The sequence below is a fragment of the Dermochelys coriacea genome, chromosome 2 (assembly GCF_009764565.3).
Source record: "Dermochelys coriacea isolate rDerCor1 chromosome 2, rDerCor1.pri.v4, whole genome shotgun sequence".
In the NCBI taxonomy this organism is placed as follows: Eukaryota; Metazoa; Chordata; order Testudines; family Dermochelyidae; genus Dermochelys; species Dermochelys coriacea.
Window position 1 is genome coordinate 184,473,465 of NC_050069.1, and position 19,308 is coordinate 184,492,772.

The 19,308-nt window shown below is 41.9% G+C and overlaps 1 protein-coding gene across 9 annotated transcripts in view; it reads left to right on the forward strand.

The window, feature by feature from the left end:
* The window catches only part of LRRFIP2 (LRR binding FLII interacting protein 2), a 153,498-nt gene that overhangs the window by 114,561 nt on the left and 19,629 nt on the right, over positions 1-19,308 (forward strand). For 4 of the 9 annotated variants that reach the window (XM_043508808.1, XM_043508810.1, XM_038388198.2 and 1 more), the window contains 4 exons: positions 2,012-2,182; positions 2,804-2,896; positions 14,334-14,435; positions 14,746-14,878. In XM_043508808.1, the coding sequence (XP_043364743.1) occupies positions 2,012-2,182; positions 2,804-2,896; positions 14,334-14,435; positions 14,746-14,878 (499 nt within the window). Of the gene's footprint in view, positions 1-2,011; positions 2,183-2,803; positions 2,897-9,957; positions 10,051-14,333; positions 14,436-14,745; positions 14,879-19,308 lie in introns of all 9 variants that reach the window. The other 5 variants (XM_043508815.1, XM_043508809.1, XM_043508813.1 and 2 more) reach the window with 2 other exon arrangements.

Here is a 19,308-nt window from a genome sequence, read left to right on the forward strand (position 1 = left end):
ACTTCATAAGCAGAAGAAATAAGAGCTACTGTTGATGAGATCTGCAAGGCAGACGCTTAGTTTTCAACAATTAATGCTTTCACCATTCATTGCAGAATTGTCATAGTGGCCTCAGCAGAAGTTGTGTTTATGCTACTCTTAATCTAAAATTAGAAATTCCTTTGTATATAGTTGTATAAAGCTTTTATCTTTATCTATATTTAAATTGGTTTTTCTTTGTCCCACCCTGACTTTAATCTCTGGTTACTGTTTGCTACTTCCCAGAGTATGGAGATACATGACACATTTCCTTACCTGTAATTTTTATTTGTTATGGTTTTCCATTTTCTGATATGTATGACTTCCATTTTGAAGATATCCTTTATTTTCTGAAAAAAGAAAAGGAGTACTTGTGGCACCTTAGAGACTAACAAATTTATTTGAGCATAAAGCTTTCGTGAGCTACAGCTCGCTTTTTCTGGTGAAACATAGAACAAATGAATGCTTTTTCATCATGCTCATAAACCATCATGTTCTGCAAATTTAATCTATGAATTTATCCATGCATGATTATTCTGGGACTCTAGATACCAGTTTCTTCTAAATACTGTCATTCTAATTCAGTATGGCATTTGGAAGTTTTTATTCTGAGAAGGGTGCTTGAGATATGGTGTTTCTCCAGCACAGGGCTTCTGGATCCTGGAAGTTGGAAGAGGAGGTATGAGTAGACATAATTAGATGAAATTGTGAAAAGGAAGATACGGGCTGTAAGGAACAGCTTCCCAATAATGAAAATGTGTTAGATTATGGAATAGTGTCCTTCCGAAAGTGAAATTGGTGGGAATGCCATCAGTTCCGACTTTGAAAAATAGACAACAGAACGCTAGAGAATGTATAGTACGGGAACAGTCCTACACTGGCAAGAAGATGGATTTGATGATCTAACAGGTGTTTTCCACCTCTAATGTATATGATTCTATGATACTGAGATTTTGCTCTTTAAAATTATCTTGTATTGAGATCACTGCATGTTTCAAGGATACAAGTAGGCTAATAGTTTCTCTATTATGTGAATGGTTGACATTTTGCTACTGTGCTTGAAAATTGTGTTTACATGATCGATTTTACCCTCGGGACAGAGAAGAATTGGGTAAGAATGGTTGAGTAGGTATATAGCAGACTGTGCACACGCACCTTCTCTTCAGCCAAAGACCTTATTTAGACATATTAGTATCAAGTATATGAATAAAAATTGTGGAGTTCTCCAAAAAGTAAATGAGATGCATATGCCACCACTGGTAAAAGAGCTAAGCAGTTAGAGGCACAAAATCTTCTCTTCAAACACTGATTTCTCCAAAACCACATGGAATGATTACTAAAATGTCTGTGGCCATATTAAAACTTAAGTTCTGAGCTATAAAACAAAAAGCACATTTTAGTGATTGTGGTGGTGTTGATGTGTTAAAGTATCAGGTTTTTAACCTGCCAAAAGAAACTTATCAGTTAAAATCACTCTTAATCATTGGGAGATTTTCTTTCATCCTTTTAGATGATTTATATGGTTAATCATTTTAGCTCTTATCAACTTTGTAATTTTACTGAATTCCTAAAAACATTTACACATGCAAACACTGAACAAATGTTGTGGCTGTGACACAAACTGACAGAAAAAAAAATGCATAGTTAAGGGGAAATAGTTCCTACATCTTCCAAAGTTAGACATAATAGTAAGATTCTAAGTTCCAGGGGTGGCACAGGAAAAAATGCAGGTGAAAAGTTATTCTGTAATTTGTTGAATACATTTGCAACAATTTTGCAGTGCAATTAACACTATAAACTAAATAATAGAAACTTACTATAATTTAATTTATATTTCTAAAGAAAGACCTCAAACAGTACTTAGTAAATTAAAATGTTGGTATGATTTTAGTTCAAAACAAATGTAAGCACTTGAGTATTATGTTCACATGTAGCATTTATACTGATGCATCAAACAGTTAAAGTAATGCTAATGTTTCTAACATCTGTGCAGGATTCTCTATCTGAAGTTGAAGAGAAGTATAAGAAAGCTATGGTTTCCAATGCTCAGCTAGATAATGAGAAAAACAATTTGATTTATCAAGTGGATACGCTAAAGGATGTCATTGAAGAGAGGGAAGAGCAGATGGCAGAGTTCTATAGGGAGAATGAAGAGAAGTCAAAGGTACTGATATTTTGTGTATTAAACTGTATTATACAAGCCTGAATTTTTTAGTGAAAATAGAGCCTTATGGTCAATAGCTACCTTGAATAGCGAGGTTATTTTTTAATCAGATATGACAGAGAAGCCATATCATGCTTGAAAATCATTAAGACCCAGAATGTTCTGTTGAAGTAAGTGTGTGTGTGTGTGTGTGTGTGTGTGTGTGTGTGTGTGTTGGGAGTGAACCATTATTTTGTCAGTCACTTAGATTTCTCCTTTCCACAAAGGTCCAGGCCCCGAATTTTTCAACATTGACTAGAAAATATAATACAAAAAGAGCATTGTGCAGTTCAATAATCTGGTGGGCTTCTCACCAGCTCATTGCACTTGCACTTTGCTGGTGGATTGCCACGTTCCCAGCTAATAGGTTTAGTGGTTTAGCTACTTAGTGTTCTGGAAAACTATTCAAACCCTAAACCTGTAAATTCTAACTGTTAAGGAGTCTGAACTGTGGCAGGAAATCATTGCAAAGACTACTATTTACTGATTTTTGTAACATGTTTATTTTAATTTATATTGAAAATGTATGTGTCCAACTGTCAACAAAGCACGCGCTGCTTAACTGATATATGTTTAATATAGGAATTGGAAAGGCAGAAACACATGTGCAGTATTCTACAGCATAAGATGGACGAACTTAAAGAGGGCCTTCGTCAGAGAGATGAACTAATAGAGGTTTGTACACATTCAACATCATATGGCTGTACTTATGGAAATATGTGAGGGAGAAAGTAAATAAGGAAGTGTTGTTTACGCCTTCTCATAACACAAGAATTAGGGGTCACCAAATGAAATTAATAGGCAGCATATTTAAAACAAACAAAAGAAAGTATTTCTTCACACCATGCACAGTCAACCTGCGGAACTCTTTGCCAGAGGATGCTCTGAAGGCCAAGACTATAACAGAGTTCAAAAAAGAACTAGACAAATTCATGGAGGCTAGGTCCATCAATGGCTATTAGCCAGGATGGGCAGAGATGGTGTCCTGAGCCTCTGTTTGCCAGAGGCTGGGAATGGGTGACAGAGAATGGATCACTTGATGATTGCCTATTCCATTCATTCCCTCTGGAGCACCTGGAAGATGGGATACTGAGCTAGTTGGACCTTTGGTCTCACCCAGTATGGCCGTTCTTATGTTCTTTTGTTTTTATGTAGACAGACTATATCAAGTTTGGATATGTACCTATTTCCCCTATTCAAAATAGACACACATACCAGCTTATATTTCTTGAGCAACGAAAAGTTCAGTTGTAGTGACAAGAATGTAAACTTATCTAATCAGTATTTGAGTTACCATTCTATCTTAATTTTTATGAATTTATTTAAAAGTTAGAAATGTTCCTATGAAATTTTCAAAAATTTATCTTGTATATTGTAAAATACTTCAAAAAAAAAAATCTAATTACTGGGCCTCAGACCAATGGTTTCTTTTTTTTTCTTTCTGTGTGAAAACAAATCTAATGCCTCTATGTGCAAAACATAGGTTCATAGACTGGCAATTTTCTGTAGCTTGAACTCCAGCTCTACTATCACTACTACCAAATATTAGGCAGTTGTCCCAATCCCAGATACCAGCCTCAAATTCATTTAACTTTCTTTGCCTTCCCAAAAATGTTTGTTTTTTACAGTTTATTTTAAAAGGGGATGGAGGGAATTTCAGTGTGAATGTCCGCTAATTAGGTTTGCATTGTGGCTTATGTTTGTGCAGTTGTACATGAATGTATTGTTTTCAGTTGGCATGGTACTGGCTCTCAAAATCCAGTGACAGCTTCTTGTCTGCAAACTCCATATTAAATTGTAAGTCCAAGGAATGTCAGAGCTAATCTCAGCCTTAATTTAAAGAAAAAAAATCTAAGTTTCTAGCTCTTTTAATTAGATACGCCAATCAAGGATGTAACATTTGAAAGTTCTTCATTTTTTCCCCGTCAAGTTCCTCCACTGCCCTGTCAGTTGCCTGGGTCATTCTTTTGGGTCCTGTGAAACTCAAAAGACTTTTGAGGAGATCCCTGATCAGTAGTGGGAGAATATGGTACTGATGGGGGTGCAGCTTATGATGCTAAGACTGATGTACGCAGCCAATATGAACTCTGGCCAGGAGAAGGGGCAGTTCTTATTCGAGTGCTTGCTCATGTCCATTCCATTGTACGTGTATGTGATCGCCATATGCACCGGTGCTGGAAGTTTTTCCCTCAGTGCTATGCGAAGGGGAGTGGCTCTGGCACCCTCTGGAATGGTGCACGTATGCCGTGATATAAGGGGCACTGCTGGCTTCCCCCACCCTCAGTTCCTTCTTACCACCAGTGATGGTGCTGGAATGTCTCCTTGCTTCAGCAGGCGTTTACTTACCCAGTAGTTTTCTCTTCGTGTTGAATATAGATAAGTAATTCTTTGTCTTCTTAACTGTTAGTGTTAATGTCATTGATAGCTTAGACAGTTCCCTCTGGGATTTAGCCCAGGGATGGGGCATGCCCCGCTCTCTGGGCTTTAAGTCTGCTGATCGCAGTCGGAAGCCTATGCCAATTAGTGACCCTCATCAAAGTTGCTTGAAGTGTTGGTGGAGAAGCCCATATCAACGATAAGTGTCACATTTGTAAGAGCTTCAATCCCAGGACAAAAAAGGAGTGGGACATAAGATTAAGAGCACTCCTCATGGAGTCGGCCCATATGCCGGGCTCTGAGCCACCAAACTCAGACTCTGTACCAAGTACAGCAGAATTGGTGCAAAGTGCACCCCCAGCACTGGCCTCCTGGTGCCAGTCCCAGTCCCCCATACCAGTTTAGAAGCAAAAGAAGTGCCTGGGGAGAGGCGTTCCCTGACCTCCTGTGTGGCAAAGGGAAAATCTGGGGAGGAGTATAGACCTTTGCGAGGCAGTAAGTCTCTAGAGCCCAGCCAGACAGACATTTCCAGCTAGGCCAACAAGCCCTCCTAGGGACCCACTGCCCACCCCAGGTAATGGTAGAGATCCCCTGCACCTGGAAGTCCTGTCCATACTGGAGGCCTTCCAGGCTGCAAAAAACATTTGTCTTTACTGGTGCCCCTGATGCCTTGCCAAGATGTGGCCATCTCCAGGGGGAAGCCAGCACTGGGACCTGAACCATGGTCCCCGTCGGTTTGGCATTGCTCCCTAGCACTGCGACGGTCGACGTCGAAGTGATGATTCCCAGCGAGGAGCTTCTGACCTGCCCAGATCAACTGAAGTTCCTGGCCCTATTCGCGGGACTCTAAGCAACAGTTCCCCATGGGATGGCACCGATGGCCAATACAGGGCCACAATGCACCACTGGTTCTCAGAATGACACTGATCTCTGGACAGGAGATACCACTCCCTGGGGCAAAGGACCCCATTGGAGTTACGGTGCGGCCGATCTCTGGTGCTGAGGCATAGATTGCCAAACACGTGGCATCAATCACCTGGGGCGAGGCAGCACTCTTCATCATCCCGCTCTTGGTCATCTGACTCGGCACCGACACAGAGCTCTAGGTGTCAATTGCTGGGTGCCTTTTTCCGATCCACTGAGCTCTGCCACCAGGCCCCAAGCAGACAGCTCCAGGACCCAGAGCTTCAGTACCAGTCCCCCTGCCAGAAGCATCACAGAAGCAGGCAGGAAGAGGACTTTGAGGCCACGTCGGCACTGCAGTGGTCCCCGAGACGAGACCATTCCTTCTCCTCCTCCTTGGAGTTACTGGATCCCTTGGGACAGATGTCCTCAGCCAAGCCGGGTGGGGGGCAGGGTTCCCCCAGGGCTGCCAGCTGATGCATGGCCCAGGGCCAATGCCCCACCCCATGGCAATTCTGGAATCCATGGGGGTTTCCCCAGGGACCATCATGCAGTGCTCTCTATCATGGGTGTCAGAGAGAAGGTAAGCTACTGTTTCCTGCCTGCTCCTGGATTCGGATGCAGGGTCCGAGCAAGGTGCCAGTCACAGTGGAAGTCACCTCTCCTCCCATCCTCGCCAGATGAGGCAGTGGCGGGACTATCACAGATAGTGCTACAGGACAATGACAGGGCACACCAGGAGCTGCTAAGGAGGGTGGCGGCCTGGGGTTAGAGACAGAGGAGTTGGCAGAACCCACTGATGGCCTTTTTGACATCTTGGCTGTGGTGGCCCTGTCCAGAGTGGCACTCCCTTTGTATGATGGAGTGGTAAAGCTTGTAAAAGCTTGGTGGCAAATCCTATCTTCCCTCCCACCCATCTCTAAGCGGGTGGACAGGAAGTATTATGTCCCCGGGAAGCGGTTTGAATATTAGTACTCCAACGCAGCCCTGAACTCCCTAGTGGTCTCGGCAGCCAATGAAAAAGATAGATAAGGGCAATCAGGCCCAGCTCCCAAAAATAAGGACGGCAAGAGGCTTTACTTATTTGGGAGAAAGGTTTACTCGTCTGCAAGCCTTCAACTCTGAGTGGCAAACCATCAGGCTTTACTCAGGAGGTATGATTTTAATGTTTGGCAGTCAATCTTCAAATTTGTGGACTCATTGCCTGAGGACTCCAAACTAGAATTCCTTGCCATCCTTGGTGAGGGGGAAATGGTGGCAAGGGCTTCCCTTCAGGCTGCCTCTGATGTGGCGGATTCGGCCGCGGCAATGAGGTGGGCACTGTGACTGATGTCCTCTGGGTTGGCAACAGAGGCCCAGCTTTCGCTCCAAGACCTCCCTTTTGACGGCCTGGCCCTATTCGTGGAACAGACAGACACAAAATTACATGGGCTTAAGGACTCTAGGGCTACCCTACACTCCCTAAGCCTCTACACACCGGCCGCCAGTAGAAAGAGGTTCAAACCCCAACAACAACATAGACCAAGCAGTCAAGCCAGACCAGAGCCCTATCACAAGAAGGGCAAGGCCAACAATTCAGCTCTACCTCCCAGTCGGGCTCTTCCTGCTACCCCCCAGGGTAACAAGGGGGCGTTTTGAGGGTGCGCTCAAGGGTGATATCCCAGTCTACAGACAGATCCTAACCTCCTTTTGTTTTTCAACCACCTTCCTTCCTCCCTCCCTCCCTCCCTGCTTGAGCTGCAATAACAATGGACCGCTGGGTCCTCAGGACTGTGGCAGTGGGGTACACCCTACAGTTTATGGAAAATCCCTCCCTCCCACCCTGTCTTCCCTATCCCTCTTCATGGACCCTTCTCATGAGTGACTTCTCGCCCAAGAGGTACAAGCTCTCCAGCAAGTCGGGACCATAGAGGAAGTCCCCATGCTTCAGAAAGGGAAAGGGTTTTATTCCCAGTATTTTGTCATTCCAAAGGCCAAGGGTGGTGGTCTCTGCCCTATTTTGGACCTGCAAGGCCTCAACAAGTATCTTAAGAAGTTGAAGTTTTTCATGGTCTCCCAGGCCTCAATCATTCCTTCTCTGGATTCAGGAGATTGGTATGCTGTCCTCGATTTGAAGGACGCCTACTTTCACATATCAATATTCCATGGCAGCCACCCTGGTCGCCCACCTCAAAGGCCTGCCCTGCTGGCAGTGCCCCTTATACCACAGCATATGTGCGCCACTCCAGAGGGCACTAGAGCCAGTCCCCTATGCGTACCACTGAGGGGAAAAACTTCCGGCACCGGTGCATGTGGTGAGCACACACACACCTACAATGGAATGGACATGAGCAACACCTCTTGAAGAACACTGTAACTGTCTTTTCTCAACACGTAGTAAACTAAGCACTAAGAGCAAGGATCTCCTGCATATTGTAATCCTGATTTTGACACTTACTCCCTCTGTGGCCTTAGTTGGGTCACTGAACCTTTCTGGTTGAGCTTTTTTTATCTGGAATACTTAACTTCCTCACAGGGTATGGATTTTTACTTTTGTAAAGTGCAACAGCATATAAATGCTTATATTCACCAGATCCATGTGGACACTTCACAAAATGGGGGCCAAAGGGCATCCGCACTTGCATCTTATTTAGACAGTTATTCATTGCAGTACTTTTGTAAATGTTGGCATTATGCACATAACCCAGCACAACCAATGGGGTTCTCTTGATCAGAAGGAAGTTGGTTTTGGCACAGACACCTCCTCCACTCACAGATACAAAATGAGTTGATTTGTTGGGATACCAAAGAATTCTCTCTAATCATCCCCAAAATCCTCGGGCTAGCGCCACGTAGAGGGGCATGATTATAACAGATTGGGATCAGATATATTTTGAGGGCCTAAGAAAAATTTTAGTAGGCCCACCAAAAATGCTAAGGCCACTTCTGACCACAGTAGTGCATTACATAGTTAGTTGACAGTTATTTCATTGCTGGATGCTTTATCTTGTCTAAATACACAATTCCTTCTTTCTTTCTTCCTTCCTTTCCTTCTTTCTGTTTGTTTTCCATTTTATAAGGAGGTGATAAACCTAATACTCTGTCAACACACAAAAGCGTAAAAGTTAGAAAAGGCTCTTTGAGTTACAGAAGTACTTTTTGCAACATGTCTTACAGATCACTTAGAAATTGTGGTTTTGTTGGGCATTATGTCTAATACGTTTACTGTGTTACTACATATTTTCTAATATAATGGTTTTCAACCTGTGGTTCCCAGAACCCTGGGGATCTGCAGACTGTCTAAGATTTCCAAAGTGGTCCACACCTCCATTTGAAATATTTTAGGGGTCCACAAATGAAAAAAGGTTGAAAACCACTGTTGTAATACAAATACCTCGAGCTGAAATTGAAATGTTTTCACCAGTTCACGTATTGCCTTCAACACTTAAAGGTTTTGGTTAATTTTCTAAGTTTCCTGGGCCAAAAATAACCCCTAAATATTGCAGTGTGCCTGTGCTAAAAAAGATACAGAACACTTATCCATAGTCTGATACACTATGTCCTAGAGTTTCCATGTTTTGAAAGCAGAATACATAAATAATGCACCTTTTCAAAGGAATGTGGTCTTTCTTCCTGATCATCTTGTTTGTATTCTGTTTGCTGCATACCCAACCACCAACTTGGGATGTATTACATTTTCCCAAACATATTACAACAAAAATACACTTGTTTTGCACTGGTACAGAGCTTGTTCTCAACTTTCTATAGCTAGCATCCAATACATTGCAAACATTTTGTTATCGGACAATTGCTATGTTTATACCTTTTTCTGTTACGGTAAATGAGGCTGTACGGGTAAGTCAGTGGCTAAGAAAGGTAAAAGTCAGATGATTAGTAGCAATATCTTGCATCAATGCTATATTTTAAATTTAATTTTGTGGCATTGAACTTTAACGTCTTGCATTTGTCATAATTTATAAGAATTAACATAAAAAGGGGTTACATTAATTTATGCCTAGGCCTGTGGTTCCAGTCTCATCTTTAATAGCTGAATAACTTTTCCGTCCATAGTGAAAGGAACTTTTAAAAAATGTCCTGTCCATGTGATACTTGACACACTCTGCTGAAGAGCTATCATGAAGGTATTTTTTTTCTCTAGAAAGGATATTACTTCCAAATTATATGGAAACTGCTATCATGGAAATGCACAGATACAGCTTATACATTATCAAAAAGTTATTTTATATATTGCCTACTCCATATACCATTAGTGTATAAAAAAAAAGTTAGTTACAATATTCTTGTGTGATTGAAAGAGGAAGGTGTCATATTCGCCTAAGATGCCATCTGTTTTTAAACTCTCATCCTTACAGACTCTTTGGTTGATTTTGTACTATTTAGTTTCCTTTATCTGTTTGTTTCCTTTACTAGTCTGTCTTTTTCCTCTTTTATTCTTTCCCTCCTCCCATTTACTACAGGAGAATCAACGCATGCAGCAGAAAATAGACTCCATAACCAGAGAGGTGTTTGACCTCCAGGAGACAATTAATTGGAAAGATAAAAAAATTGGGGTATGAAACTAATACCGGGGGGGAAAGGGATCATTGATTTAGAAATAGACTGGTATTGTTAGAGGATTCTGGACAGTCCAAGGAAATGAAGGCCATGTACATTTTAGCCATTTAAACACAGTTGCAATCTGATATTTGTAACATAGGCTTCACCGCTGGAACAAAGAAATAAGCTTCACTTCATATTACTGGTTTCAGAGTAGCAGCCATGTTAGTTTGTATTCGCAAAAAGAAAAGGAGTACTTGTGGCACCTTAGAGACTAACAAATTTATTTGAGCATAAGCTTTCGTGAGCTACAGCTCACTTGATCGGATGCATTCTGTGGAAAAAAACATTCACTTACATATACAGTGGGTGAAAGGGATAAATTACAATTCTATCCTTCCAAGAAATTGGTTAAGAACGTAGGCTTGGCCATACTAAGATAAAACCATAGGAGCCATCTAGTCAGTCATCATACATCTAGCAGGAGCCAGTGCCTAATACTTCAAGCAGAAAATGAAAAATACATAACCACCTATTCAGTTCTGAAAATATGGCTTACTACACTCATTTTGGATGTTGAATTTACTGCATTATATATACATTAAGCAACTTCTTACACATTTTATATTAAGAAAGGAGAAATCTAAGCGCTCATAATACTTCAAGACTTGTTAGCCATCTATTCCAAAAAGCAATGTTTTGTTTGATTTTTAAATAAAATGACTCTTATAAAATCATATTTTTTCAAGAAGTCTAGCTATATGTCATACCCACATCTGAGGGTTGGTTTTGTGGCCATGTGCCTCACAATACATCAGAAGCATGCAGGTGTTTAATATGATTACATACCATGTGTCTGTCATTCACTTAAGCAGTCCAGGGTTTTCAATGTGAAGAATAAAAGATTAAACAAAATATACTGTAGATTAAATGCTGTAAAGCTTATTACAAACAAAAGAGGAAAGAAGATTGAGTAGCTTGAAGGGCTTAAGTAATACGGTGATTGGCAATATATAAAATATAAAATAATTAAACTTATTAAATAGAAGACTTCAGTTTGTCATGCATACAGTCCCTTAAGTTTTAAGAATATTTTTTACTTGTAGCCAGGGCTTGAAAAATCTACCAGTTCATGGCAAATATGAAACTTGCCTACATGGATGTAAAGACTAGTGACATCAACTTCTACAGAATCTAAACCATAACTTTTTTAAAAACAGAGTTTTTAGCCTTTGTGTCTCATAAAATTGAAGTTCAGCCCCACCTTACCACTTGTAAAGGAGCATGAACATTCTTCCTCTCTGTTGACTTCATCTTTGTCTCAGCTTTCATTTTTTGTCATCTTCCCTGGTGATAAGCTCTAGTGGATTTTTCAAGATTGGTCAATTTTCACTGTATCCCATCTTAAGACTCCTTTGAGCAGCTGTACAATACACTATATTTTGTAAGTTAGAATTTTATTCTGGTTCTAAGAAGTTGTTTGCAAGGATGATGCAAACCAGTAATCTGGTTCACAAGCAGGATAGAAACAGCATGTCAGTTTCAAGTCTGTTTTTCAAAGTTCTCTCAAATTCTCAGACACACTCAAATAGGATTGAAACTCAATATGTCAGTTTGAGGGCTGAGGTACGATTTATCTAGTCATTTATTTAGGGTCTCCTGAGGTAAGTCGTCTCCCTGCCCCTCCCCCCCCCAATAAATTGCTTTTACTTTTCAGAGCGCTTCAAAGTGCACCTGCATAGGCAGGTTGCCTTGAAAATAGCTATGCCAAATCTGGGTATGGGATAGACTTTGTGGGGCAAATTTTGGGATATTTGGTCAAAGGAATTCTGAGTCAAAGTTTCCTCCTCCCATGTGACCACCTTTTTACTTAATAAATTGTTCTACAATGCACTTGCAGAGCTCAGTTGTCCTTAAAAACGTTTTGACAGTAAGAGGGACTGGAAGTAGTAGTTTTGCAAATTTGGTGTTATATGGTCAGGGGCGTGAGGTGAAATACAACCAACCCTACCTCTGTTGTTAAAGGTTTTGGTAGTGAATATTCCCAGTTTTTATTGCCAGGGTAGCAGGGAAGCAGAGTTATGGTTGTGTGCGAAGTGTAACAGAACCCTTTTTCAACATTTGTGGTTTTGTTTTTTTTTCTTGCAGTGATATCCTTCTTATACCATGTGTGCAAGGAAACCTTAACTCTGCATTTCCTGTTTTTGTCAATGATTTGGGTTTTGGGAATTAAACTCGTGTTCTGTAAAGCTACAAGGAGTCCTAGGAAGTGCAGAGTGCCTACAACCCTAACTCCATGTTGAGGGACTCTTTTACATGTGAATAACTAAATTGAGATATGTAACAAGCTATGTTTAAAAATATATATTAAATAGAAATTTGATAATTTTACAGTTTAATAGCATACATAACAAACGTTGTTTATTCCTTTAAAATGCAAGGATTGTAGCTTTTGAGTGCATACGGTGGCACTTGACACTCTAGCTAGTAGGCATCAGGTAAACTTTTCAAGCCCTAATTGAAGCATTTATGGAGTTTAAAAAATAAGGGGCTTGACTTTGTTTATCATTTTAGTGGTAGAAATCTAGTGTGTCTGAGGAAACAGTAGATAAGTAATAAAATGACTTTTCTTAAAATATTCTATATCCATCAGAGGGTGGCTGCTAGACAACTCCTATATTTTTAGTATGCAGTGCTTAAAATTAATTTTTCCATCTATGAAATCCAGTTCAACTGCATGTTTTATTTATTTCAACAGGAATAAGTGAATGAACAACATAGTGCATTGTGAAATATTGCTTTTCCTAGAAACTATAAATAATAATTAAAATAAAACATACAATAAAACATCAGCGTTATGAACACCAGACTGGTTAAACTGACCAGTCAAGCACACCTCATTTGGAACCAGAAGTACAAGATCAGGCAGCAGCGAAGATCTCCCGGGGGGGAAAAAATACAGTACTATGTTAAACATAAACTACTAAAAAAATAAAGGGAAGGCAGCGTTTTTCTTCTGGATAGTAAAGTTTCAAAGCCGTATTAAGTCAATGTTCAGTTGTAAACTTTTGAAAGAACAACCATAACGTTTTCTTCAGAGTTGTGAACAACCTCCATTCCTGAGATGCTCGTAACTTTGAGGTTCTATTGTAGTAAATTTGAGAAGTGAAGAAAATACAATGTGAAGCTATTTACCTTCATTTCTTCCTTTATATCAGTCTATTCCTAAAGATTCATGCATGACATAACATTTGTTAGATGAGTCTTCTTGGCAAATGTGTGTTTACATTTGTGCAGTTGTCTCTTATTTGGGATTATTTATAATGCAGTTGTCACATAGTCAGGATTAGTCATAGTGCATGTAGTAATTCATTTAAATGGAATATTGGAGTGCTGCCTAATTGGCCTAAAATGTCTGTTTTAACTCTGGGTAACATAGTTGCAACATAGCTGTATGAGATTATTGTTTTTTCTGTTGTGACCCCTTTTGCGTTAATGTTGTGTCATTAGTGCCAGTTTTTCTTAGTTTTGTGTTTCTAAAAATGTTTGTTAGTAACCAAATTGCTAAAATATTTATGCAAGTAACAGAGAAGTAGATAAGTAGAAATAGATAAAAGGAACTAAAATATACAGACCTTGATTGTAAGATTTCTACTCTGTGCACCTGTAGAAGTCAAAGTAGTTAGTGTAATGAATGTGGTATTCTACGGTCTCTACTAATTAAATCCCTGAGCATTTTGGCCTGTGAGAAGGATGTGGAGTCTTGACTGTTCAGTAGTAGTGTGGTGGCCTGTTGAGTGGCAGGATGCAATTGTTAGTAAATAAATATATATTTGGACTGAAATAGATGTTTCTCTTAAAGCCAGAGGCAGGTATTTATTAAACTTAACCAAAGTGTTTGTCAAAATACCTCATCACTAAGCTGTTCCCACTATGAGGGTTTTCTAGGATAGTTCAGCTAGACACACATACTATACAGAAAAGTCCATGCAGAGATTGGCTTAAAATGGACACATTTGGAAGGACTGTATTCATTTTGGTAAACAATGTTATGAATCAAATAGAGTCTGCCAAGCCTAGTGTAGGTAAAGATTGTTTCAAGACAAGCATGCAGCACTGAGGCAAACATATGACTGTAAAAGTTAGCTGTTGAAGTTGTACGTAATATTTTATATTCCCCTTCTCCTTTCTTTACTTTTATTCAGCTGCTTGCCTTATTTGTATAAAATCTCTCTACAGCCTATCATATTGCTCTCTCTCTCTGCCATTCTTTTTCTTGCTATCTGCCTGTACCCAGGCCCTAGAAAGACAGAAAGAGTACTTTGACTCCATTAAGCATGAGCGAGATGAGCTCAGAGATGAGTTGGCTGACCTGAAGGAAACAATGAAGACAGGACAGGTATGTCAGTAGCAGTAGTATATGGTAATACAAATACAGAAATGGGGGATCAACCATAGTCAATACAAAATAGAAAGCTGTATGTTACTACTCCAGTACATCCCAAGAAAGGTTTGATTCTGGTAATGACATAAGTAATGCTGCTTGGTCCAAATATGGACCAAAACCCCCAATCCTCACATAAGTTAAATGGAACATTTCCATTTGGTGTAACTCTTTCAGTCAAGTTGAAAACCCTTCTGAAAATGTAAAATGTAATTGAAAAGAAAAGGTTTCTTTTGTATGAGTGAAATTCCTTTTATTTTTTCAGAAACACGGGTTAGTTATAATCCCAGATGGTACTCCAAATGGTGATGTAAACCATGAACCAGTGGTTGGTACAATAGCAGTTGTATCGCAGGAAGCTGCTCAAGTCTTGGAATCTGCAGGAGAAGGACCACTAGGTAAAAATATACTAAATACATGTTGTCTTTCAAAGATTTTACTGGATTTTTTTGTTTCCCCCAGTATTCACACCCAAAATTGTGACTTTAGAGCTACACAAAGATATTTCCGTTACTTATGAAATGTGCCATTGCCAAGCTCAATGCCTTTGTCTAACTAACTTAACAGCATATTTGTTTGTTGACTATAAAAAATGCAGGTGTGATGAGGGCATCTGCAATTGGTTAATTCTCATGGTCCAGTCTCCATTTTATTGTGTTTGAGGTAACTTTAGAGCAAGCTAAGAAAAAACTAGGAAATAATTGGATAAAAATGCAGAATTAGTGAAGTGTTTTGATTAACACTTTAAAACAAAGTGTTTTGATTTATTTTCTTTAAGTAAATGTTTCTTTAAAAACATGAACTATTTAAAGAGCCCATTTGTGAAAAGTCACATGTACAAGAAATAGTGTATATTGTGTCTTGTCATTTTCTTTGAAATACTTTTTGTATTCATGCAAATTGATGGTATCTCTTAATTGCTTAGAATAGAAAGGTTTGCTCTAGTTCCAGTTAGCACAGTCAAACTACTATGTGGACAAAATTAGGGTTCTGTTCCCAGGCTCCTGGTTAATTTTGTTTTCCTAGCTAAACTGCACAAATTGTTTTTTTCATTACTTAGTACACAAGGAAACATCCTTGTATGTTGGTACTGTAACAAAGCTCTGTCCTTGCCTCTGTGGGTCCCGCGTTTCCTGGCGGATTTCGCTAGCCTCAGAGGCTCATTGTGACCCTCCACATAACCCTTCTTTCTCTAGAGACAAGGGTCACAGTCTACTGAGCCATTTTCATCATAAGCCAGCGAGGGAGGTGAGGAAAAGTTATCCTTCCTTGCACAGTCTCTGTTGTCTCCCAGTCTCAGTGATTAATCGGGGCAAAGGTGGTGGGGGGAGCCCGGGCCCACCCACTACTCCACAGACCCTAATAGTATCAGCTATGGTAGCTGACCTTTTAGAAACATGACATGTACAATTCCCTGGGCTACTTCCTCCACAGCAGCCCTCACTTCCTCAAGCTCCACTTCACCCTTGCCTCAGGGCCTCCTTCCTTGTACCTGATATGGTGTGTACTACTCAGCCTCTCCAACAGCACAACTTCTTCCCACAGCTCCTGACATGCACACCCACCTGACTAACTGGGAGGCTTTTAAGTAGTATCAGCCAGCCCCTGATTGGCTTCAGGTGTCCCAATCAACCTAACCTTCTCCCTGCCTTCTGGAAAGTTCTTAATTGGCCCCAGGTGTCTTAATTGACCTGGAGCAGCTGCCATTTCCCTTATTCAGGTACCAGGGATTTGTTTAGCCTGGAGCTAATATATCTATCTCCTACTACTCTTCCATAGCCATCTGGTCTTGCCCTGTCACATATCCACGCCCCCCCGCTCAACACCATAGAGTTGGGCAACTTGGGACGCCAGGCAGTATGCTCATGACAGACCATCAGCGTTGCCATGGTGGCATCCAGCCATGTGCCGTATGCGGAACTGGAATGGTTGGAGGGATAAGAACCAGCTAGTGACCTTTCCATTCTTTTCCTTATTCCACTGCATCTACTGGAGGGGTGCATGGTCTGTCACAAGAGTAAATCTCCGGCCTAAGAGGTAATAACGCAGTGTCTCCATAGCCCATTTGACATCAAGGCATTCTCTCTCAACTACTGCATATTTCTGTTCTCTTGGGAGAAGTTTTCTGCTTAGGTAGAGGATTGGGTGTTCCTCTTCTCCCACCATTGGCGACAGAACTGCTCCCAACCCCACCTCGGAAGCGTCTGTTTGTAAAACAAATTCCCTGTGAAAGTCCGGGGTTATGAATATGGGGTCATTACAGAGGGCCATCCGAAGGTCTGTAAATACCCCCTCTGCTGCCTTGGTCCACTTTACCATATCTGGACCTCGCGCCTTCACCAGGTCCGTTATGGGACTTGCCCTAGTGGCGAAGTGGGGAATAAACAGTCGGTAGTAGCCTACCAGCCTAGGAACGCACGGACCTGCTTCTTTCGGGTCGGCCGGGACCAGTTTTGAATTGCCTCTAGCTTATTTGTTTGGGGCTTCACTATGCCCCTTCCCACAATATATTCCAGGTACCTAGCCTCTGCTAGCCCTATGGCACATTTAGCGGGATTAGCAGTGAGGCCAGCCCGCCTTAAGGTGCGCAGTACTGCCTCAATTTTCTCCAAATGGGTTCCCCAGTCTGGTGTATGGATGATGACATTATCTAGGTGTGCAGCTGCATAACTAGTATGGGGGCGAAGCAGCTTATCCATGAGGCACTGGAATGTAGCTGGGGCCCCATGTAGCCCAAAAGGGAGGACAGTGTACTGGAATAGCCCATTCAGGGTGGAGAATGCTGACATTTCTTTAGCTTCTTTGGTCAGAGGAATCTGCCAGTACCCTTTTGTCAGATCCAGTATAGTCAAGAATCGGGCACTACCCAGTCGGTCAACCAGTTCGTTGATGCATGGTATGGGGTATGCATCAAACTAGGATATTTCATTCAGTCGGCGAAAGTCATTACAGAATCCCATGGTACCATCAGGTTTAGGTACTAGAACAATTGGACTGACTGTAAGATTCTTCAATAACCCCTAATTCTAACATTTTCTTTACTTCGGCCTTGATTTTCCTCTCTTTTGGCTGCTGGGATTCAGTAGAGTCTCAATGTTACCTTGGCTCCGGGGATCATGCGGATATGGTGATAGGTCTCAGTTGTCCGCCCTGGTTTTGTAGAGAACACATCTCTGTTGCGATTAATCATGTCGGCTGCCTCGATCTTTCGGATCGGCGTCAAGTCAGATGATATCCTCACTTGCTTGTGTAAGTTATCCTCCTGGGGAAGGGTCTCCTGCATGACTAAGCATATCTCTTGATCGTGCCAAGGAAGATTGGAAGATTGATGTGGGTAAATTTGCTCCGATTTCTGGCAGTCTGGCTGCCGCACCTTATAGTTCTCCTCTCCCATGGCTTCGATTATTTTGTAGGGTCCCTGCCACTGGGCCAACAGTTTACTTTCTGCTTTGGGCACCAGTACCATCACCCGATCCCCTGGTTGGAACCATTGAAGTTTCGCTGGGTGGTTATAATGGGTTAGTTGGGTCTCCTGTGCTCTCTCCAAGTGTTCCTGTACAATGGGCGTAACTCAGGCTATCCGATCTCTCATCTGCAGTACATGCTCAACTATGTTCCTTCCGGGATTTGGCTCCTCTTCCCAGGCTTCTCTGGCTATATCCAATATACCCTGAGGGTGACGCCCATATAGTAGTTCGAATGGAGAGAAACCTGTGGAGGCTTGCAGAACCTCCCGGATGGCGAACGTGAGGTAAGACCATAGGGTATCCCAATTTTTCCCATCCCAGCTCACCATTTTCCTGATCATGACTTTGAAGGACCTATTGAACCTTTCCACAAGACCATCTGTTTGCGGGTGGTATACAGAGGTCCGTAGGGCTTGTACATGGAGCAATGAACAGAGATCTTTCATCAACTTGGACATGAAAGATGTCCCTTGATCAGTCAATATCTCCTTGGGTAGCCCAACCCGGGTAAAGATCTGTACTAGCTCCTTAGCTATTGTCTTGGAAGCTGTGTTGCGCAGGGGAACAGCTTCCGGGTACCGGGTTGCATAGTCCAGTACAACAAGCACATATTGGTGGCCCCGAGCTGTCTTCTCTAGGGGCCTTACCAGATCCATGGCTATCCGTTCAAAAGGAACCTCTATTATTGGAGGAGGTACCAAAGGAGTCCATAAGTGCGGGCGAGGACTATGTAACTGACACTCCAGACAAGAGGTGCAGTATCGCCGGACATCTTCATGTACTCCTGGCCAGAAGAACCTCCGCAGGATCCGTGCCTGGGTTTTCTCTACCCCTAGGTGTCCTCCAAACAGGTGACTGTGGGTGAGATTCAATATGGCTTTTTGATGTTTTCGTGGCACCAGAAGTTGTTGTATCTCTTGCTCCTGCATTTGCACCACGCGGTACAGGAGATCTTTCTTCACTATAAAGTAAGGTCTGGGACCCCAGACCTTCCCATCCACGGGTATCCCATCAATCTCAGCCACCTCTTTCCTGGCGTTATCATATCTGGGGTCCTCCGCCAGGTCCCGCCCAAAAGTCTCTCTCCTGGGACTAACCTGCCCAAGCTCCCAGGGGTCAGCTTCTGCTTCTTCCAATGGCTCGCTGCCGTCATGGCTGGGGGCAGCTTCTGGCTCACCTTCTGTGGTGAAGTTTCTCTGTTGGCTGCTCGCGTCCATCTGCCTACTAGGGAGGTCTTCTGGCCCTGGGTCAGGATCCGGGTTCTCAAGGCCTTCGCGGCCTTCGTCTCCTTTTTTGTCTTCCGGGTCTTTCGGGGGGACTGAGAATAGATCCTGAGAAATCTCGGTGAACATCAGGCGTTG